The sequence below is a fragment of the Pongo abelii genome, chromosome 4, assembly GCF_028885655.2.
Source record: "Pongo abelii isolate AG06213 chromosome 4, NHGRI_mPonAbe1-v2.0_pri, whole genome shotgun sequence".
Taxonomy (NCBI): Eukaryota; Metazoa; Chordata; class Mammalia; order Primates; family Hominidae; genus Pongo; species Pongo abelii.
In genome coordinates, this window is record NC_071989.2 from 74712766 (window position 1) to 74735448 (window position 22683).

The following is a 22683-nucleotide window of genomic DNA, read 5'->3' on the forward strand; positions in this document are numbered from 1 at the left end:
GGTAAAGTTTGATGCCAGATGGTTACTGAGTCACCGATGGTATAAAACAACAACAGTTGCACTGCGATAAGTTACTGTAGGTAGAAGTTACCAGTAAAATATACAATAATAGAACCAGCTCCTGTAGAGCTGGCTCACTGAATATACAACAAAATGTAAAATGAGAAACAAGCTAAATATACAATCCCCTTTTTATTTTTAACTGTAATGAAAAATAGCTAAAATGAAAGTTTTTGGGACAGATGCTGGCACTGTATCAAGTTTGGATTTTGGCCACTCTAAGCTACAGTTGCTAGTTTGGGGTTGCTAAGAGTTGCTACGAAAGGGAAAAATTTTGCTGGATCATCTACCATGGGTCATTCTAAATTCATTGTGTTGGAAATCTGGTGGATCTTTTTCAATGTAAAGAATCATTATCTTAGCCAAGCACAGTGGCTCACGCCTGTAATCTCAGCACTTTGGGAGGCCAAGGTGCTTGAGACCAGGAATTCAACACCAGCCTTAACAACATAGTGAGACCCCATCTCTACAAGAAACCAAAAATAAAAAATAAAAAAATTAGCCAGGCATGGTGGCACACACCTGTACTCCTAGCTACTTGGGAAGCTAAGGCAGGAAGATCATTTGACCCCAGCAGTTTGAGATGAGACAGCTATAATCTTACTACACTCCAACCAGGGCAATAGAGTAATAACCTGTTTCAAAGAAAAAAAACATATATATATAGGGGTGGGGGGGAGAACAATTATCTTTTATTCTGAGAAAATGTCCATGTATTATTTTATTATTTCTTGCCTTCGATTTTTTAATATTCTGCAACTTATAACAGTAAAATTTCATAATTCCATTTCAGCTTTATTTCTTCTATTATTCCAGTTGTCCTTTTTTCCCATTCCTGACCCATTATTTACATTTCTATGACTATAGAAACTTGGTTGCCATTGTGGCAGTGTTAAGAGGTAGGGTCTTTGGGAAGCAATTGGGTCGTGCCACCCTCATGAAGTGATTAATGCCATAATTGCCGGAGTAGGTTAGTTGTCATGGGAGTTCAGCCCCGCCTTTTCCTGTCTCTTGTATTCACTTCCACCTTCTATCCTTTTGCTGTGCTATAATACAGTAAGATGGCCCTCCCTCACCAAGAACAGCACCATGCTCTTAGATTCTCAACCTTTTTAAGTTCTGCAGTTAAAAAAAGTTGGAACTTTGTTCTGTTGGAGTTAAAGTGAGAGGAAACATTAATACAGACAAAGAAAAAGGCACAAGGGAGAAGCTTACAGGAGTTCTTTCCTAGTAGAGCTGCATAGATGTGCTCAATTCTCCCTGCAACTATGTATGAACAAACTTTTTAAATAAACTTTTTCAGCTATAGGTGAATAAACTTGCTTGCTTTTTTTTTTTTTTTTTTTTTTTGAGACAGAGTCTCGCTGTCATCCAGGCTGGAGTCCAGTGGCACGATCTCGGCTCACTGCAAGGTCCGCCTCCCGGGTTCACGCCATTCTCCTGCCTCAGCCTCCCAAGTAGCTGGGACTACAGGAACCCGCCACCACGCCCGGCTAATTTTTTTGTATTTTAGTAGAGACGGGGTTTCACCATGCTAGCCAGGATGGTCTCTCCTGACCTCGTGATCTGCCCACCTCGGCTTCCCAAAGTGCTGGGATTACAGGTGTGAGCCACCATGCCCAGCCGGTGAATAAACTTTTTAAAAATAAATTATCCAGTCTGTGATGCTCTGCAATAGCAGAAGAAAACAGACTAAGACAGCAGTTTTTTGTGGCTGGCTTTTTTCATTTAGCATGTTTTCAAGGTACATCCATATCTTAGCATGTATCTGTACTTCATTTCTTTTTATTGTCCAATAATGTGCCACTGTTAGGATATACTGCATTTTATTCATTCATCAATTGATGGATATTTGAGGTTGTTTTCCCTTTTTGCCTGTAAGAAAAATTATGCTATGAACATTCATGTGTAACTTTTCGTGTGGATACATATGTTTTCATTCCTCCTGGGTATATATCCAGGAATGAAACTGCTGCGACAGTTAACTCTTTTACCTTTTGAGAAATTTCCACACTGCTTTCTAAAATAGTATACCATTTTACATTGCCACTAGCAATGTATTGCTATTCCAATTTTTGCACTTCTTTATCAACCCATGTTATTGTCTGTTCTTTGATTATAGCCATCCTAGACGGTGCAAAGTGGTCCTTTTTTAAAAAATGGCATTGTTATTTTGTGGGATCAAAATTTTTTCTTATCCTGTGGACGGTATTATTTCTTTAAATTCTCGTTGGTTCCCTGAATTGTCTCTCCTTGAGACTCCTCTTTGTTCAGTTGTTTTGAACTTCTGTCTTTCAACTTGGAGACATTTCACAGATGTGTATGATCCTTGTCTGGACATTCCTATTTAAAACTCAAAAACTTACTATGAATGCTATGTTTATGAATAAGGCTTTATGATGTGTGGCCACCCTGCTTTTTCACTGGGGACTCCATATATTATTACTTAGAAATATTTTCTTTTCAAAATATTTTATATCCTGTCTAAGGCTATGTTCTTTTTTGATTAGCAATTTCTTTAAGTCATTTTTCTCTTCTCACTTTTACTACACATTCAAGAGAAGCCAAGCCATACCTTCAACACTTCATTTAAATATTTTCTCAGCGAAAGATTCAACTTCATTCCTCATAAGTTTTATCTTTCATAAAACACTAGGGACCTCTGCAGACAGAGCGATGGAGGGAACTAGCAGTACACCATGCAGAATAAAAATGTTAACTTGATCTTTCTGACTTTTGACCTGCACACCACCCCATTAACCACCCAACCTGGTATCCCTGAGTCAAGAGCCTCACTAGTTTAATGTCTCCATATCATATACTTCCAGTTTTCAGATATATAGGTAAGAAGTTAGCAACGGTAAGCTAAGAAGATTTAACCATCTATATTCTGATTTAAAGAATTTTAAAGCTTGATTTTAGCTCCACACTTGAACTCTGAGTTTTGCAGTAACAGGTTCCTTCAAATCCCAAGACTTTCTTCAATTTTGTGGGGGCAAACTCTTCATCATGATTTCTGTCTCTAGGCACATACTTACCTCTTTCCATGCTCTACAACTTGTAAAAATTTTTGTTTGCTTCCATCTTCTCTTCTATGTTTTAACCTTATGAACTGACACTTTAAAAACATGACATTATTGACATTTAGTTTTGAGAAAGTGTCTACGATCCTTGTCTGGACATTCATATTTAAAACTCAAAAATTCATGTCTTCCTCACATGCAAAAATACATTCATTCCATCCCAGCAGCCACAAAAGTCTTAACTTATTCTACCAACAACTCAAAGGTTTGAAGTCTAACATCTCATCTAAGTATGATTTAAATTAAATGAATAAAATTCCCAGTACAATAGATTTTGAAGCAAATTGATCAACTGTGAACTTGCGAAATCAAACATGTTATGGGCTTCAAAAATACAATGGTGGGAGGGACATAGGAGAGACATTCCTATTCCAAAAGAAAGAAATAGGAAAGAAGGGGTAACATGTCCCAATTAACTCCCAACACAATAGGGTAAACATTAAATCTTAAGGCCCAAGAATAATCTTTGGTTCAATGCTGTCTTCAAGGCCCACTAGGGTGAAGGTGGCTCTGCCCCTGCAGCTTTGCTGAGCAGGGGTTTGGGGACCCACAGCTCTGAGCATCCTTGTTCCCACAGCTTGGCAAAATGGCCCTCCAGCAGCTCTCTGTCTGTGCTTCACTCACAGTATCGCTGTGCCTGGGCACCATGGCTCTCCTGGACTGAGGTCATAAGCTCAAGGCTCTGCCAGGAGGCTCCTTCCTTTAAAACCCAGGTGGAACCAGCCATTACCCCTGGCTTGCGCTTTCTGCACCCTGGAGGAGATATGACCCTGCAGAAGGGTGACCACTGCTGCCTCTGCCACACCTAGACACACTGAAGCTGCACCTGGGGCAACTGATGAACACAGTCTAAGTATAGGAAGCAGAGAATGAGTTCATGCTAGGCAGTATGGCCCAAGGTCCCACAGACTCCTGTAGCCCTTACATTGCCTTCTTCCATTGTCTTGAACAACAGCACCTGGCTTCAGTTGAGATGGCTGACTAATCTCCTTATCAGATGGTCATTTGGCCACACTCTTTAAGTTCTTTGCCAAACAGCCTTTCTCATTCTTTACAGTAGGGATAGGCTGACAATTTTTCAAACATTTAAATTCAGCTTCATTTTTTATTAGCAATTTAAGTCATTTTTAGCTTCCCACATTTTACTATACAGTCAAGAGAAGCCAAGCCATACCTTCAACACTTTTCTTAAATATTTCTTCAAAGATTCAACTTCATTCCTATAAGTTCTATCTTTCACAAAACACTAGGGCAGGCATGCAATTCAGCTCTCTGCCTCTTTATAATAAGAATGATATTTACTCCACTGTGCAATAACATTGTGATATTGTAAAATATATATTTGGTCTTTATCCCTATTGTGGTATCTTTTCATATGCATGAGTTGACTGATGGCTGGGAGCCCCTCAGTAACATCAGGATGGGGGCTGGTCATAAACAAAGACCAAAACCTGACTAGAGCGTTAGGACTTTCAGCACCACCCCTCAAAACTCTGGGGAGGGAAGAAGAACTGAGAGTTAAGCTGGTCATCAATGGCAAATGACTTAATCAATCGTACCTACATAATGAAACTTCCATAAAACCCCAAAAGAACTGGGTTTGGGGAGCTTCTAGATAGCTGAACAGAGGCAAGTTTCCGGAGAGTACCATGTCCAGAGATGGCATGGAAGCTCCATGTCCCTTCCACCATGACTTGCCCTACACATCTTTTCCATTTGGCTGTTCAACTGTATCTTTTTTTTTTTTTTTGAGACAGGGTTTCACTCTGTTGCCCAGGCTGGAAGGCAGTGACGCGAACATGGCTCACTGCAGCCTCAACCTCCCAGGCTCAAGCAATCCTCCCACCTCAGCCTTCCAAGTATCTGGGACTAAAGGCACACACCACCACACACAGAAGGTTTTTGTATTTTTTTTTGTAGGGACGGGCTTTTGCCATATTGCCCAGGCAGGTCTTGAACACTTAGACTCAAGTGATCCATCCTCTTCAGATTCCCAAAGTGCTGGGATTACAGGTGTGAGCCACCATGCCCAGCCATGTATCCTTTGCAATATCTCTTATGACACCTGAGTAAATGAAAGTAAGTTTCTCTCTCAGTTCTGTGAGCTGCTCTGGCAAATTAATCAAACCTGAGGAGGAGGGGATCATGGAAACCCCTGATTTATAGCCAGTCAGAATACAGGCGACAATCTATTACTGGCAACTGGTATCTGAAACTGGGGTCAGGCATGTGGGACTGAGCGCTCAACCTGTGGGATCTGATGCTACCTCCAAGTAGATTGTGTCAGAACTGAAGTGAATTAAGAGGACACCCAACTGGTGGGTAGGAGAGAATCATCATCTGCAAAATCTGCCAAAGAATTGGTTGCTGGTGAGAATTCCCCACACATTTTGGTAACCAGAGGTGCTACGTTGTATTGAGTGGTGAGGGAGACTAGGAAAAACACTTTGATTTTTTTCCTCTCTATCCTTAGACACATGTTCTTTCTTTCCAGGTGAGACCTATCAAAATGGCCATTACTGTACATATTTCTATCAACATTCTTTTCAGGACTATTCCGGTATTATCTAAGAAAACTGAGGCTTTCTCTATAGCTCTCTTATAACCTCAGTTCCCACCAGAATCGCCTTTAAAGGTCCGCTCACAGCAATGTAGGCCTTTGCACACATTCCAAAATTCTTCCAGCTACTACTGATCCACCCAGTTTCAAAGGTGCTTCCAAATTTTTTGGTATTTGTTATATAGTACCACCTCCACTTCTCAGTACCAACTTTCTGTCATAGTCCATTCAGTCTCCTATAATAAAATACTACAGACTGGAGAGCTTATAAAAATTTATTTCTCACAATTCTGGCAGCTAGGAAGTCCAAGATTCAATGTCTACTGAGGGCCCACCTCTTCATAGACAGTACCTTCTAGTTGTGTCCTCACAAGATGGAAGGGGAGGACACTGGTCTCTTCAGACATTTATAAGGGCATTAATTTCATTTATGAAGGCCCTACACTCAGCACCTAATCACCTCCCAAAGGTCTCACCTCCTAATATCATCACACTGGGGAATAAATTTCAAGGTATGGATTTTGGGAGACACAAATATTTAGTCCACAGCAGAAGGAGAGATGTATGTATGGGGTCATTAAGCGATGTTTAATATTTTGCTTTTATTATGAAGTTTAATTAACTAAAAACTAGATATGAGATTAAGGTTTACACATAACCACTAACTTCAGTAATAGTTCTGATGCAAAAATCGAGTTCAAAATTCAAATCTTTAGGCCAGGTGTGGTGGCTCACGCCTGTAATCCCAGCACTTTGGGAGGCTGAGGCGGGCAGATCACGAAGTCAGGAGTTCAAGACCAGCCTGGCTAGCATGGTGAAACCCCATCTCTACTAAAAATACAAAAATTAGCCGGGCATGGTGGTGCATGCCTGTAATCCTAGCTACTTGGGAGGCTGAGGCAGAAGAATCGCCTGACCCTGGGAGGCGGAGGTTACAGTGATCCAGGATTGTGCCACTGCATTCCAGACTGGGCAACAGAGCGAGACTCTGTTTCCAAAAAAAAAAAAAAAAAAAATCAAATATTATGTTCAATAAAATATAAATAAAAGCAGAAAATTTAATATGGTTTTAGAGTGGTTTCATCCTATTTCTTATGCCATGAACTTATCTAAAATAGATCTAGTTAGAAATTATTTGGGGTCACTACAAATTCATTGAGTGGCTTACCTCTTCTTTTCCTAATGTTATGAGAACGTCTTCAGTCAAGGGAATTGCTACAAAAACAAAACAAAACAAAGTTACACATATATTTAGTTAATTCTCAAAAATCAAGAATTTAATTTTGTGGTTTTCTAAGATAATTCTTTCCATCTCCATTTATACAACTTTTTCTCCCCCACAAGGCAGAGTTTCCCTCTTGTCACCCAGGCTGCAGTGCAATGGCGCTATTTGGCTCACTGCAACCTCCACCTCCCTGGTTCAAACAATTCTCATGCTTCAGCCTCCTGAGTAGCTGGGATTACAGGCATCCACCAACATGCCCGGCTAATTTTTGTGTGTTTAGTAGAGATAGGGTTTCACCATGTTGGCCAAGCCAGTCTTGAACTCCTGACCTCAAGTGATCCACCTGCCTTGACAATACACAACTTTTTCATTTTATTTATTTTTAACATCTTTGCACGTATAGCCAACTATATATAATTTTAGATAAATTTGATCCTATTTATGTACTGTTTAGTGTCTTTTTCTTTTCTTCTTTTGTTCTTCAAACCCTCAAAAGCAAAGCTAATAATCTATAGTGTGTTCCTCAAATACTTTCCCTGTAGTCATATATCCTATGTACACATATGTAACATACATTTACATACACTTAAAAGGGTTATTTTTATCATCATTGGTTTTACAAGAATGGGGTCATATATATTATATTCATCTTACTTTCTTTCACTCAATAAAACCCCCAGGGAAACCTAGACCTATATAGGTCTAATTCATAACTTTTAATGGCTGCATGATATTCCAAAATGAATATACCATAATATACTGAGTGATTGCCCTCTTGATTGAACACTTTGATTTTAGATTAACTTTGTGTCTAGTTTCTAGCCATAACAAACAAGGATGCAGTAAGCAGACTTTTATACACGTTTTTATGTACTGGTGCTCTCATTTCTATAGAACAGATTCTCAGAAATGAAATTTCGGAGAATGAAATGTGTACTTTGAATCTGAATAGAGAATGTCAGCTTCCTTTCTAAAGACATTCCCATGAGCTATGAAGAAAAAACAGCAAGAAATATTACAAACTCTTCTAAAATTTTTGCCAGCCTGATGAGTAGAAACAAATGTGTAATTCTGCATAGCAAATTTTAATGCGTTCAATCCTTCTGCTAGAAATTTTCCTTTCCTAATGAAGTGCTATTTGAAACTTCTCAAATGGTAGGCTACTGAAAACTTTCAAAGGTATCTGCTATTCTAGAAAGCCTTCTAACAGGGAAGAACTTTCTACATGTGCTTCATAGATAGGTTTGTATTAGAATATTCAGTGTCTGGGAAGGGTTTGCTCTCTGCTTCCAAGATGGTGTCTTCTTGCTGTGTCCTCACATAGTGGAAGGCAAAAGGGGAAAAAAAGACTAGATACTACCTTCAACCTCTATAAGAAGCTCACTAATCACATCCTAAATACCTCACTTTTTAACACTATCATACTGGTGATTAAGTTTTAACATGAATTTTGGGGGATATATTTAGGCCATAGCAGACAGGTATCATCAAAAAAACAGAAAGTAACAAGTGTTAACAAGGATGTTGAGAAACTGAAACCATGTGCACTGTTGGTGGGATTGTAATATGGTGCAACTATTATGGAAAATAGTATAGGTGGTTCCTCAAAAAACTTAAAATAGAACTATCATATGATCTACTAATTTTATTTCTGGTAGACATCCAAAAGAATTGAAAGCAGGGCCTCAAAGAGATAACTGCACATCCACGTTCATAGCAGCACTCACATTCACAGTAATGAAATTATGAAAGCAACCGAAGTTTCCGTTGACAGATGAATGGGTAAGCAAACTGTGGTATATACATACAATGAAATACTATTCAGCCTTAAAAAAGGAAGGAAATTCTAACATGTGCTACAACATGGAAGAACTTTGAGGACATTACACTAAGTAAAATAAGTCACCCACAAAAACACAAATACTATATGATTCCATTATATGAGGTATCTAAACTAATCAAATTAATAGAAAGTAGAATTGAGGTTGCCAGGGCTGGGGGATGATGGAAAAGGAGAGTTGTTGTTTAATGTGTATAGAGTTTCAGATTTGCAAGATGAAAAAGTCCTGAAGATACATTGCACAAAAATGTGAATGTACTTAACACTACTGTGAACCATACACTTAAAAATGGTTAAAATTGTAAATTTTATATTTTACCACAATTAAAAAATTTTCTTTAAACTAAACAAAACCTGAGGGACTTGGGTAACCGTAACAAAAGGTCTAACGTTCATGTTACTGGAATTCCAGGAAAGGAGAAAGAAGGTGGGGGGAGTTGCTGAAAAAATACATCAAATGATAGCTAAAAAGTTCTTAAATAAATTCTGCAAAAGACATAAATCTACATATTCAGGAATCTGAGTGACTCCTAAGTAAGATAAAGCCAAAGAAATCCAGGCTAAGATACAACATAATTATTCTTCTAAAAGCTGAAGACAAATAAAAAGTCCTCAAAGCAGCCACACACACACACACACACACACACAAAGCCTTCTCTATAAAGCAAAGCTCATCAGAATGACAGCACATTTCTCATCAGTACCAAGGGAGACAGAGGTAAGTGGCACGACATTTTTAAGTGCTAAAAGAAAACAACCTTGAATTGCATATCCAGTGAAAATATCCTTCAGGAATGAAAGAGAAATCAAGAAATTCTCAGATAAAGAAAAACTTAAGAAAATTTGTTGCCAGCAGACCAACTCTAAAAGAACGGCTCAAGGAAGTTCTTGAAACTGAAACAATAAAAGGAATTTTAGAAGATCAGGAAGGAAGAACAATAGAAAGAACAAAAACATAGACTAAAGCTACCATAAATCCTACAGTCACAAGGAAATAAATTCTGCCAACAACTTCAGTAAGCTTGGAAATGGATCCCTCCTCCAGCCTTTGAGGAGAATCTATCATTACAGCCACGAAATCCCTAAGCAGAGGACCCAGTTAAGCTGTGTCCAGACTCCTATCTGCAGAAACTGGGAAATAATAAATGTCCTCAGACCCCTGAACTACAGAAATTGTGAGATAATAAATGTATGTTATATAAAGCCACTCCAAAAAAGCCTAAAACAAGATTGAGAAAATGTTGATAACTGTAGAATCTGGTCTCTGAGTTTACTACAGTTAACTCTCTATATATGTATTTTTTAACTTTTAAGTTTGAAAACTTCTATCATTGCCAGGGTGGGGGAAACCCATTGTGGTCAAGAGATTAAAAAGTCTGTTATAATAATCTAATGGACTGGTGATGAAAACCCGAAGTAAATCTGTAACAGTAGGACTCAATATTTAGTAACTAGCTATATGTTCTAGTTCTAATGTTTTTGTTCTATTCTCCCCCCCACCTCAGGCGATCCACCAGCCCTGGCCTCCCAAAGTGCTGGGATTACAGACGTGAGCCACCACACCCAGCTGTTCTAATTTTAACAAACATGCTATATGTGCAAAATGAAAAAGGAAGAATCTAGGAGGACTCTTAAATTGGGAGCTGATCAAATATGCTCCATTCAATGAGTGAGGAAACAGAAAAGGTCAGTTCATGAATCTGAGGTGTCTATGAAATATTTTGGAAAAGATGCCTAGGAGGTACAAAGATACTTGAGTCTGATATTGCAGAGAAGTCTGGTTTAAATATATAGATTTGTAAGTTGTTATTGGTTGATGTGTCCCCACCCCCAAATTCCTATGTTGAAATCCTAATCCCCAATACCTTTGAATATGGCTGTATTTGGAATTGGGTATTTCAAGAGATAATTAAGTTAAAATTAGGTTATTAGAGTTGGCCCTAATCCAATAAGACTGGTGTCCTTATAAGAGGAGGAGATCAGGACACAGAAGGAAGACCATGTGAAGACACAGGAAGAAGATGGACATCTGCAAGCCAAGGGGAAAGGCCTCAGAAGAAACCAATCTTATTGACACCTTGATCTTTAACTTGTATCTTCCAGAATTGTGAGAAAATTAATTTCTGTTGTTTAAGCCACCTAGTCCATAGTAGTTTGTTATGATAGCTCTAGTATACTAATATGGAAGTTATTATTATAGATATAAACACATAAAAACAGAAGAAGATATAATGCTGGTATAGTATATAGGGTCCTCTGGAGAATATGAACATGTGGAAGTTATTATTACAGATATAACACATAAAAACAGGAGCAGAAGATACAATGCTGGTATAGCTTATAGGGTCCTCTGGAGAACTTGAACATTTTAATATTTGAGGCTGGGCGTGGTGGCTCATACCTGTAATCCCAACACTTTGGAAGGCTGACGCACGACGATCACCTGAGGTCAGGAGTTCGAGATCAGCCTGGCCAACATGGCAAAACCCCGTCTCTACTACAAATACAAAAATTAGCCAGGCGTGGTGGCAGGCACCTGTAATCCCAGCTACTCGGGAGGCTGAGGCACAAGAACTGCTTGAACGTGGAAGACAGAGCTTGCAGTGAGCCGAGATTGCACCACTGCACTCCAGCCTGGGCGACAGAGTAAGACTGTCTCAAAAAAAAAAAAAAAAATTTTTTTTTTGAGTATGAGCAGTTTTTGAGATGCTAACTGTACTACTGAAAAGGCAATAAGACATACGGTTGAAGACAAATTAAAATCACAATTGTAATACTACACACCTATTAGAAATGCTCAAATTAATGACTAACAGGTAGTAATAACGATGTGGAAAAATGGCTGACATTGGCATGAAGACAGTCATTAAAGCAAGAATATGGAAAAATTGTATAGGAAGAGAATGAGGAGAAAACAGCTGAAGATTGCTCCTTGGGGGGGAATTTCTTTCTTTTTTTTTTTTTTCTGAAATGGAGTCTCGCCCAGTTGCCCAGGCAGGAGTGCAGTGGCACGATCTCGGCTCACTGCAAGCCTTGCCTCCTGGGTTCATGCCATTCTCCTGCCTCAGCATCCCAAGTAGCTGGGACTACAGGCACCCACCACAACACCTGGCTAATTGTTTTATATTTTTAGTAGAGACGGGGTTTTACCGTGTTAGCCAGGATAGTCTCGATCTCCTGACCTCATGATCCACCTGCCTCAGCCTCCCAAAGTGCTGGGATTACAGGCATGAGCCACGGTGCCGGGCCTGGGGAATTTCAGTAATTGGGAAAGAGAATGATAAGCCCACAAAGAAGACTATGAAGGGAAGCATGGGGTGGAGAACAATTAAAGGAAAGAAAACAGAGTGGGAGAAGAAGCAGGAAGACATATAGAAAAAGAGGGTACAATCCAAACAGAATATCATATGCAGGGATACTTTGGAGATAGTCCAAGTTTGGTTCTAGACCACCACACTAAAGCAAATATCACAACAAAACAAGTCACACAAATTTTTTGTTTTCCCAGTACATATAAAAGTTGTTTACATTATACTGTAGTCTATTAAATTATGCATTAGCATTATTTCTAAAAATGTACATACCTTATTTTAAAAAAACCTTATTGCAAAAAATGCTAACTGAGATGCCTAATCTGAGCCTTCGGTGAGTTGTAATTTTTTGCTGGTGGAAGGCCTTATCTCAGTGTTAATGGCTGATGACTGATCAGGTTAGTGACTGCTGAAGGTTGGGGTGGCTGTGGCCGTTTCTTAAAATAAGACAACAATGAAGTTTGCCACATTGATTGACTCTCCGTTTCACAAAAACATTTCTCAGTGGCATGAGATGCTGTTTGACAGCATTTTACCCACAGCAGAACTTCTTTCAAAATTAGTCACTCCTCTCAAACCCTGACACTGCCTTACCAACAAAGTTTATGTAATATTCTAAATCTTTTGTTGTCATTTCAACCGTGTTCAAAGCATCTTCACTGGGAGTAGATTCCATCTCAAGAAACCACTTTTTTTGCTCATCCATGGGAAGCAACTCCTCATCTGTTCAAGTTTTATCATGAGATTGCAGTCATTCAGCCACATTTTCAGACTCCACTTCTAATTCTAGTTAGATACTTCTACCACATTTGTAGTTACTTGAACCCCTCAGAGTCATCCATGAGGGTTAGAACCAACCTCTTGCACACTCCTGTTAATGTTGTTATTTTGACCTCCTTCCATAAATCACGCATGTTCTTAATGGCATCTAGAATGGTGAATACTTTCCAGAAGGTTTCAATGTACTTTGGCCCAGACCATCAGAGGACTTATGACAGCTATAGCCTTACAAAGTGTATTTCTTAAATAATAAGACTTCAGTTGAGGTGGCTTCTTGGTCCCCGGGCTGCAGAACAGATGTTGCATCAACAGACATGAGGACATTAAATTCCTTGTACATCACCATCAGAGCTCTTGAGTGAAGAGATGGGGGGCAGGAATATTTTGAAAGGAATCTTTCTTTTTTTTCCTGAGTGGTAGGTCTCAACAGTGGGCTTAAACTATTCAGTAAACCATGCTATAAACAGGTGTACTGTCATCCAGGCTTTACTGTTCCATTTACAATGCATAGGCAGAGTAGATTTGGTATAATTCTTAAAGGCCCTAGGATTGCTGGAATGATAAATGAGTGTTGGTTTTAACTCAGGGTCACCAGCTGCACTAGTCCTTATCAAGAGAGTCAACCTGTCCTTTTGAAGCTTTGGAGCTAGGCATCAACTTCTCCTCTCTAACTATAAGAGTCCTAGATGGCATCTTCTTCCAATAGAGGGCTGTTCTGTCTACATTGAAAATTTGCTGTTTAGCATAGCCACCTTCAAGTATCTTAGCTACATCTTCTGGATAACTTGTTGCTGCTTCTGCCTCAGTACTTGCTGCTTCCCCTTGCATTTTTATGTTATGGAGATGGCTTCTTTCCTTAAACCATATGAACCAACCTCTGCTAGCTTCACACTTTTCTTCTGCAGCTTCCTCATCTCTCTCAGCCTTTGTAGAATTGAAAAGAGCTAGGGCTTTGTTGTGGATTACGCTTTGGCTTAGGGAATGATGGCTGGTTTGATCATCTAAGTAGACTAGTAAAACTTTCTCTGTAACAGCAATAAGGCTGTTCTGCTTTCTCATAATTTGTGTGTTCACTAGAGCAACACTTTTAATTTCCTTTAAAATTTTTTCCCGCACTTTGGGAGACTGAGGCAGGTGGACCACGAGGTTAGGAGATCAAGACCATCCTGGCCAACATGGTGAAACCTGTCTCTAATAAAAAAATACAAAAATTAGCTGGGTGTGGTAGCACGCGCCTGCAATCCCAGCTAGTTGGGATGCTGACGCAGAAGAATCGCTTGAACCCAGGAGGTAGAGATTGCACTGAGTCGAGATCACACCACTGCACTCCAGCCTGACTGCAGTGCAACAGAGCGAGACTCCATCTCAAAAAAAAAAAAAAAAAAAAAAAAAAGGTTCCTTTCCATTCACAACTTGGCTAACTGGTGCCAGAGGCCTAGCTTTTGGCCTTTCTTGGCTTCTGACATGCCTTCCTCATGAAACTTAATCATTTCTAGCTTTTAATTTAAAGTTATCAATGTGCAACTCTTCTTTTCACTTAAAAACTTAGAAACAATTGGAGGGTTATTAATTGGCCTAATTTCAAAATTCTTGTGTTTTAAGGAAAAGGGAGGGCCAAGGAGAGGGAGAGAGATGGGGGAACAACTGGTCAGTAGAGCAGTCAAAATACACACAACATTTATTGGTTAAGTTTACTGTCTTATACAGGTGCAACTTGTGGTTCCTCAAAACAATTAAAATAGTAAGATCAAAGACCACTGATCACAGATCCCCCAACCAGATGTAATAATAACTTAAAAGTCTAAAATACTGTGAGATTACCAAAATGTGACACAGGCTCGCCACAAACTGAATTTGTTAAACATAGAGTATCTGCAAAGTGCAATAAAGTGAAGCACAATAAAATGAGATGTGCCTGTACAGACATATATTGCATAGAGAAACTTAAGCTCTCATAATTAAAAAAAAAAAAAGATGTACTAGTGGAGTATCACAATTATAAATTTTTATGCTGTCTTCTACTTCCTAACTGAAGACAAAAATATAGTTGGCACCAGCTGGACAAGACAGAAGACATCATACAAACTACGTGGCCCTTTTGTGTAAGTATCTAAAATTAACTTTATAAATTTTCTCTTCCACCAGGTAAATTTCATTCATTAAGAAATAAATCCCTGGCACGCCTGTAATCCTGGCACTTTGAGAGGCCAAGGCAGGAGGATCCCTTGAGCCCAGGAGTTCAAGACCAGCCTAGGTAACATGGTGAAACCCTGTCTCCTCAAAAAAATACAAAAACTAACCACTAACCAGGCATGGTGGCACACACTTGTAGTCCTAGCTACTCAGGAAGCTGAGGTAGGAGGATCACTTGAACCTGGGAGATCGGGGCTGCAGTGAGCCATGATTGTGCCACTGTACTCCAGCCTGGGCAACACGATGAGACCCTGTCTCAAAAAAAAAAAAAAAAAAAAAGGAACAATTTACCATTTCTAGTGAGCATAAGGCAGTGTCTCTGAGGATAACATAATAGCTATAATAACATCTCCATAATCAAGCTTATTATGATCTAATGTAAGATGTTTATCAATAATAATAAAAGAAGTACAAAATAATTCACAGAAAAAAAATAAGTGGCTTCATTTGGGCAATTTCAAAAAGGCCAAATGGATCTTGTAATTTTTCTTACAATTATTAAATTAATTTGCCATTAATAGGTTTACAAAAAATTCAAATTTAAAATAAGAATCTTACTTTCAGGTGTTTTTTTCTGCCATTGACTGAGTTCAGCAGTTAAACATTTTACTTGCATAATTAATAATGATAGCTACAAAAGAAGAAAACAAAGTCATTTTCTGTGGACTATTCATAGCTATTCATAGATGAAAACATAAACATTCTTAATACTTTAATACTTTGCAGGGGGTTGGCATCCCTAACTCTCACGCTGCTCAAGAGGCAACTTTATTTTAATTCTTAATCTGTTTCACTGATCCACTGATCTATTCCTACAGCAATTCCATAATTCTGATTATTATAATGAATATGTCAGTCCTTTTTTTAGGCCAAGAGTAAAATCAATTCAGATTCGACAGATAGTAAAATATCTGTGACTATTATACCTAACACAAAGTTAGCAGTCTTTGTTCTTTTTTTTTTTTTTTTTTGAGACAGTCTTGCTCTTTCGCCCAGGCTGGAGTGTAATGGTGCAATCTCAGCTCACTGCAGCCTCCCTCTACTGGGTTCAAGTGATTCTCATGCCTCAGCCTCCTGAGTAGCTGGGATCATATGACCACATCACCAAGACCAGCTAATTTTTTTGTACTTTGGTAGCGACGGGGTTTTGCCATGTAGGCCAGGCTGGTCTTTGTTCTAATTTTAACAAGGCAGCGTAATAGCAACTAACAAGCAATTTACTCAGTTGTTAAATACATGTATAGTTGCTAAAAGACAAATAATAAAGAAAATACTCTCTTATTTATAATAGCTTGTTCTAGAAAGTTTTTAGAATATTCTTCCAACTCTTAAAGCAGGAAGAGTAAGAAGTTTTCCAAATGATTAAGCATACAGGTATTAACAAAGCTATTAAACTTGAGAAAAATATAGACACATATATTTATTTTCCAAAATACAATGAATTCCACTTACCTTGTATTTTTTAGGAAGAAAAAGAAGATTCATACCTGAGCATTTGAATCGGTGAGTGTTTCAGTTCCAATAAGTGATAATTTATTCTGACACTTGATTTAAAAAGTAAAAAAGGGCAAGTTACACATGATAATTCACAGAAAATTCCCTTCCCCTCCCCTTTTGTACCAGGCCAATACAACACTCTTCTAAAGCACAAACATCTGATGGAGAAGAGTTTGTTGAAGTTCCTCACTATGTAAGACAATTAAGGCAGCCAAACAAGTACCAAGGTGAATACATCACAAGTAAAAAGAGACACTAGAATGAAGAGAAAAAAAAAAAAAAAACCCCAAAAACTAATAGCTAGAATGAATTATAAGTCAGATAATTGGAATGTGGGAGATAAAAAAATAAGAGGGAAAGCACTATAGAAAAATAACAAGTAAGCAGATAGTTAAGATCCTAAGAAATCCTAAGAAAATAAATAAAGCCTTCAGGAGACATTGTTTCTTTGCCATTATAAAAGTCCAAAACTGTTCATGATGATTATATGAGATAAAAATATGAGTAAATTCTATTTCTGCTCATTTGTAGTGCAGCATTTCTCTATACAAATTTTAAGTCATTTTAAAATCCAAACTTCTATACTGAAAAAATACCTGAAGCAAAAAATAAAAAGGTGGGGGGATTATAAAAATTATTCTGAAAATACATTAATAATATAAAGTACCAAGTATTTACATTAAAAGTAATTGTAAGAAAAGAGAAAAACCTCACTAATTTGACCAATTCTGAAACTTTACTGGGAAGAATAGGATGCTAAAAATATCTGTGCCCTATCTTTTGGCTTCCCTGAACTGCACTGGAAGAAGAATTATCTTGGGCCACACATAAAATACATTAACAATAGCTGATCAGCTAAAAAAAAAAAAAAAAAAAGAAATCCATAATGCTTTAAGAAAGTTTGTGTCGGGCTGCATTCAAAGCCATCCTGGGCCACGGGTTGGACAACCTTGCTTTAAGTAGAACAAATTTTCACCAACATACTCTAGTGTACCAAAGGCAGTTCTATCTCACCAACTTAGAAAAAGTATATGTATTTCAAACAACATTTTCTAAATTAATTTATGTTTTCACTCGTAATTATGTGTTCTTCCCACTTCTATATTCTCTATTTGGGGAAACAATCCCATCAACCACCCAACGGCCCAAACCAGGAACCTGAAACTAACCATATATCCCTCCCATTGTACATAAATTAACTTCTAATCCTACCTACTTATCTTTGAATCCACTCTTCTATTTGCAATGACAATACTTAGGGCTTCCTTACTTTTTACCAGGACTATTACTAGAGCTTCCTAAATGCTTTCTATCTGTAGTCTTACTCTTCTGCATTCTATTTTCTTCAAAAACACCAGAGTAATTTTCCCAAACTGCATATCTGATCATGTCACTTCCATACTTAAAATCTTTTAGTGGCTCCCCATAGTACACACTCAACAAAATCCTTTAAGCTCTGGCCCCTGATTACTTCCCCAGTCTTACCCCAGAAGTCCTTCTCCTAATTTACATTATCCATAATATTCTATTTAATGTTCTGTCAACTCTCTCAGCTTTTACACATTTTCTTCTTTATGCTTTGTATACCTCTTCTACTTTTACTGGCTAACTACTAATTATCCTTTAGAAATGAAACCAGTAAAACCAGTAATTACTTTTTTTTTTTTTTTTTTTTGAGATGGAGTCTCACTCTGCTGTCACCAGGCTGGAGTGCAGTGGCACTATCTCGGCTCACTGCAATGTCCGCCTCCCAGGTTCAAGCGATTCTCCTTTCTCAGCCTGTCTCAGCCACCCGAGTAGCTGAGACTACAGATGCACACCACCATGCCCAGCTAATTTGTGTATTTTTAGTAGAGACGGGGTTTCACCATGTCGGCCAGGATGGTCTCAATCTCTTGACCTCATGATCCCCCAGCCTCGGCCTCCCAAAGTGCTGGGATTACAGGCGTGAGCCACCACACCTGGCCCAGCAATTACCTCTTTTAGAAAGCTATCCTTGACCCCTTCACCTGGGTTTAGCACTCCTCCTAAGTATAGTCTTTGTACTTCTACAATACCTCTAATATTGTACTACAACATAATATAATGGCTGTTGTTTCCATAAGATGGTAATCTCCTTGGGAGCACGGACTGCCAAAATTTTTCTTTTTATAGCTCATCTAGTGTAAAGTTTCTTGAATGAATGCTTATAGGTCTAAAAGCTATATAAATATTTATCATACATAATGGCTTTTGGAAACTAGCACAATCATTTCTTTCCTGAGTCTATTTATTATTGAAGTTGATTTAAATCTTATATTAACTATCACTTCTATCTTTTGATACTTACTTCTTCCATATCTTTCCACATTTCTTCACATTCTCTAATAAGTTCTTCTTCAGTATTTGTAACATCTCCCACATCTGTAGTACTATCCGGATCTAGATCTTGCTGATTCATTGATATATGCTTTGTGAATTTTTAGCCTTATAAGAAAAACTAAAGCAAAAAATATTTATGCATTCAGCAGTATTGGTTGAACACTTATTACCTGCCAGATACTCATCCAGGGGGTAAGAATATAGCAATGAACAAAATAGACAAAAATCCCTCCTACCGTGAACCTTATTCTAAGTAAGGAAAACAGACAATAAAATAAAAAGTAAAACATATATATACTGTAGTATATCAAATGATTTATAAGTGCCATGGAGAAAAGACAAGGAAGAAACATAGGGAATGCTAGGGCAAGGACAATATAATTTTAAATAAGGTGATCATATAAGGTTACTGAGAAATTGACAACTGAGTAAGAAGACATGAAGAAGATAAAGAAATGAGGTCAGGGATGAACAGGGGCAGAGGGTCCAGGCAGAGGGAACTGCAAGTGCAAAGGCCTTGATGCAGGAATATGACTGCCATGTTTCCACAGCAGTGAAGGAGCTGGTGTGATTACAGCAGATTAAGTAAGACAGAGTAGAATATGAGGTCAGAGAGACAATAGTGATGAGATCATGTGGGTTTGGTAGGCTATTTTAAGGACTTTGAGATGATAAGCAATTAGTTTTAAACAGAGGAATGAATCATTTGAATTACATTTTAACAATACAACTCTGGTTAACTACAGGCAGTAAAGACAGAGGCAGGAAAACCAATTAGAAAGCCACTGCAATGACCCAAGCAAGATGTAGACCAGGATAATATTGATAGGAGCAGCACAGAATGTCCCATTCTGGATATATTTTCAAGATGGAGCCAACAGAATTTCTTAACAGCATGTATATGGACTGTCAGAGAGAAGTGAATTATTACGTTGCCAGTTACTGAGGTGAGAAAGATGGCAAAAGAAACAGATTGGGCAAACATGGGAGAAGTGCTGATTAAAAACTCAGTTTAGGATATGCTACATTTGAGGTGTCAATTATTGGAGCTGCTGATTAAGCAATTAGATATACATGTCTGCAGTTGAAAGCAAAGTTTTGAGCTAGCAACATGAATTTGACAGCCATCATCACACAGGTAAGAGTTACACACTACATAATGACATTTTGGTCAATCACAGACTGCACATATAACAGTGGTTCCAATGGAGCTGAAAAATTCCTATTGCCTACCGATGTCTTGATGATCCTGACTTTGCCTTAGGCCTAGGCTAATGTGTTTGCGTCTTCGTTCTCAACAAAGAAATTTAAAAAGTAAAAAATAAAAATAAATAAGTTAGCTAGAAAAAAAGACATAAAATATGCCAGGTGCAGTGACTCACACCTGTAATCACACTTTGGGAGGCCAAGGTCGTAGGATCACTTGAGTTCAGGAGTTCCAGAACAGCCTGGCAACAAAGTGAGACCCCTATCTCTACAAAAAAAATTTAAAAATTAGCTGGGTGAGGTGGCCCAGTTCTGTAGCCCTAGCTGCTCAGGAGGCAGGGGCAGGAAGATCGCTTGAGTCCAGGAGTTCAAGGTTATAGTAAGCTATGATCACACCACTGCATTTCAGCCTGGGTGACAGAGACAAACTCTGTCTCTAAATTAGAAAATAAAAACAGAAAGAAAATATTGTTGCACAGTTATACAACATGTTTATGTTTTAAGCTGTTTTTACGAAAGAGTTGAAATGTTAAAAAATTAAAAAGATAAAGCAAAAAACTTACAGCAAGCTAAGGTTAATTTATTATTGAATAATTAAAAGAATAAATTTAGTATAGCCTACGTGTACAGTATTTACAAAGTCTACAGTAGGGTACAGTAATGTCCTAGGCCTTCACATCTTCTCACAACTCACTGACTCATCTAGACCAACTTCTAGTCCTATAAGCTACATTCATGGTAAAAGCCCTAGACAGGTGTTCCACTTTTTATCTTTCATACCATTTTTTTTACTGTACCATTTCTATGTTTAGAAATGTTTAAATACAAAAATACCATTCTGTTACAATTACCTACAGTATTCAGCCTAGGTATGTAGTAGGTTATACCATCTAGGTTTGTGCTCACATGATGAAATCATCTAACAATGCATTTCTCAACACATATCCCCGCTGTTAAGTGACACATGACTGTACTTACAGTTGTGAGGATGGGTGAAATAAGAAAAGGAAGAGTGTGCAGCTAGAAATGAGAAGATCTTCAGGCCAGGAGCTATTGAGGTAAGAACCAACTGAATAGTCTGAGAAGGAGCACTCAGTAAGTTAAGAGGAAAATCAAGAGCATGATACCCTGAAATCCAAGAATGTATTCAAGGAAGGAATGATAACTGTCAAACACTGGAGACAGGTCAAGTAAATTACAGAGAATTGACAATTTATTTAGTAATATTTATTACTAAATTTATTTAGGAGCAAACTGTTTTTTCTAAAAATAGTCACAGCAATATTTCAGGTTGCATTCCCCATCAAGAGACAGAGTCTTTTTCCTCTCCCCCTGAAACTGAGTGTGACTTTGTGGCTGTCTTTATAAAGAGAATACAATGAAAATGACACCACATGACTTTCAAGACTAAGTCATAAAAGGCAATATACCTAACTTCTGGCTTTCTCTTTCTTGGAACACTCACCCTTGCAACCCAGGCACCATGTTATGAGAAAGCCCAAAGTAGCACAAAAGGAAGAGATCAACATAAAGTCCACGTGGAAAGGAACTGAGGTTCCCAGACAAATGCTAGTATCAACTGCCAGACATACACATGATCATTTCTGACAATTAAGCCCCTAGGCTTTGATCTTCTAGCCAAGGCTCCAGATACTGTGGAACAGAGAAGCTGCTCCTGCTGTGTCTTGTCTGAATTTCTAATGCACAAAACCCATGAGTGTAATAAATAGTTGTTTTACACCTCTACATTCTGGGGTAATTTATCACAACAATTTTATTGGAGGAAACATACAAAAATGAAGGCCACAGATAACCTTTATAGGAGTAGTTTTAGAAGAATGGCAAGAATAAAAATCTGATTGGAGTGGATTCAAGAAAGAATGGAAGGCAAGGAATTAAAAATATTAAGTATATGAAACATTTTCAAGAACTTTTTCTCTAGCCAGGCATGGCAGCACATGCCTGTATTCCAAGCTATTCAGGAGCTGAGGTGGGAGGATCACTTGAGCCCGGTGAACCCAGGAGACTGAGGCTGCAGTGAGCCATGATCACACAACCGCACTCCACCCTGGGTAACAAAGCAAGACCGTAAGACCATACCAAAAACAAACAAACAAAACAAACAGAAAGAAAACACACACACACACACACATTTTTTTTTCTTTAAAGCACAAGAGAGAAATACGGTTAGTAGCTGGAGGGAGATATAGGATTAAAAGAGACCTTTTCTTTTTTAAAGATGGGAGAAAATATAGCATCTTTATACGGTACAGTAAAAGAAGGAAATGTTGCTAATACAAGAGAGAAAGGGGAGAAGAAAGAATGGGATCTAGTACATAAGTAGAGGGGTTGGCTTAAGATAAATGGACATGCAGTTCATCCATTTTAATGGGAGGGTCATCAGAATATCAAGAGTGTAGATGCAGGTAGGTAAGTAGACGTGTTGCTAGGAACTTGTAGAAATTCTATGTGGATTGTTTCTCTTTTCTCAGTAAAATGGTAACTATGGTAATCAGCTATGAAAGGATGGGAAGAAAGTACTGCAAGTTTAAGAGCACAGGAAAAGA

At 38.2% G+C, this 22683-nt stretch overlaps 1 protein-coding gene across 7 annotated transcripts in view; it reads right to left on the reverse strand.

The window, feature by feature from the left end:
• Window positions 1-22683, reverse strand: part of CENPK (centromere protein K) — a 45033-nt gene that overhangs the window by 18021 nt on the left and 4329 nt on the right. For 6 of the 7 annotated variants that reach the window (XM_009240752.4, XM_002815603.6, XM_003776606.4 and 3 more), the window contains 4 exons: window positions 18879-19028; window positions 16540-16596; window positions 15611-15683; window positions 6872-6918 (listed from right to left, as the gene is read on the reverse strand). In XM_009240752.4, coding sequence (XP_009239027.1) covers window positions 6872-6918; window positions 15611-15683; window positions 16540-16596; window positions 18879-18989 — 288 coding nt within the window. In that variant the 5' untranslated portion in view covers window positions 18990-19028. The remainder of the gene's footprint in view (window positions 1-6871; window positions 6919-15610; window positions 15684-16539; window positions 16597-18878; window positions 19029-22683) is intronic. The other variant, XM_054556418.2, reaches the window with a different exon arrangement.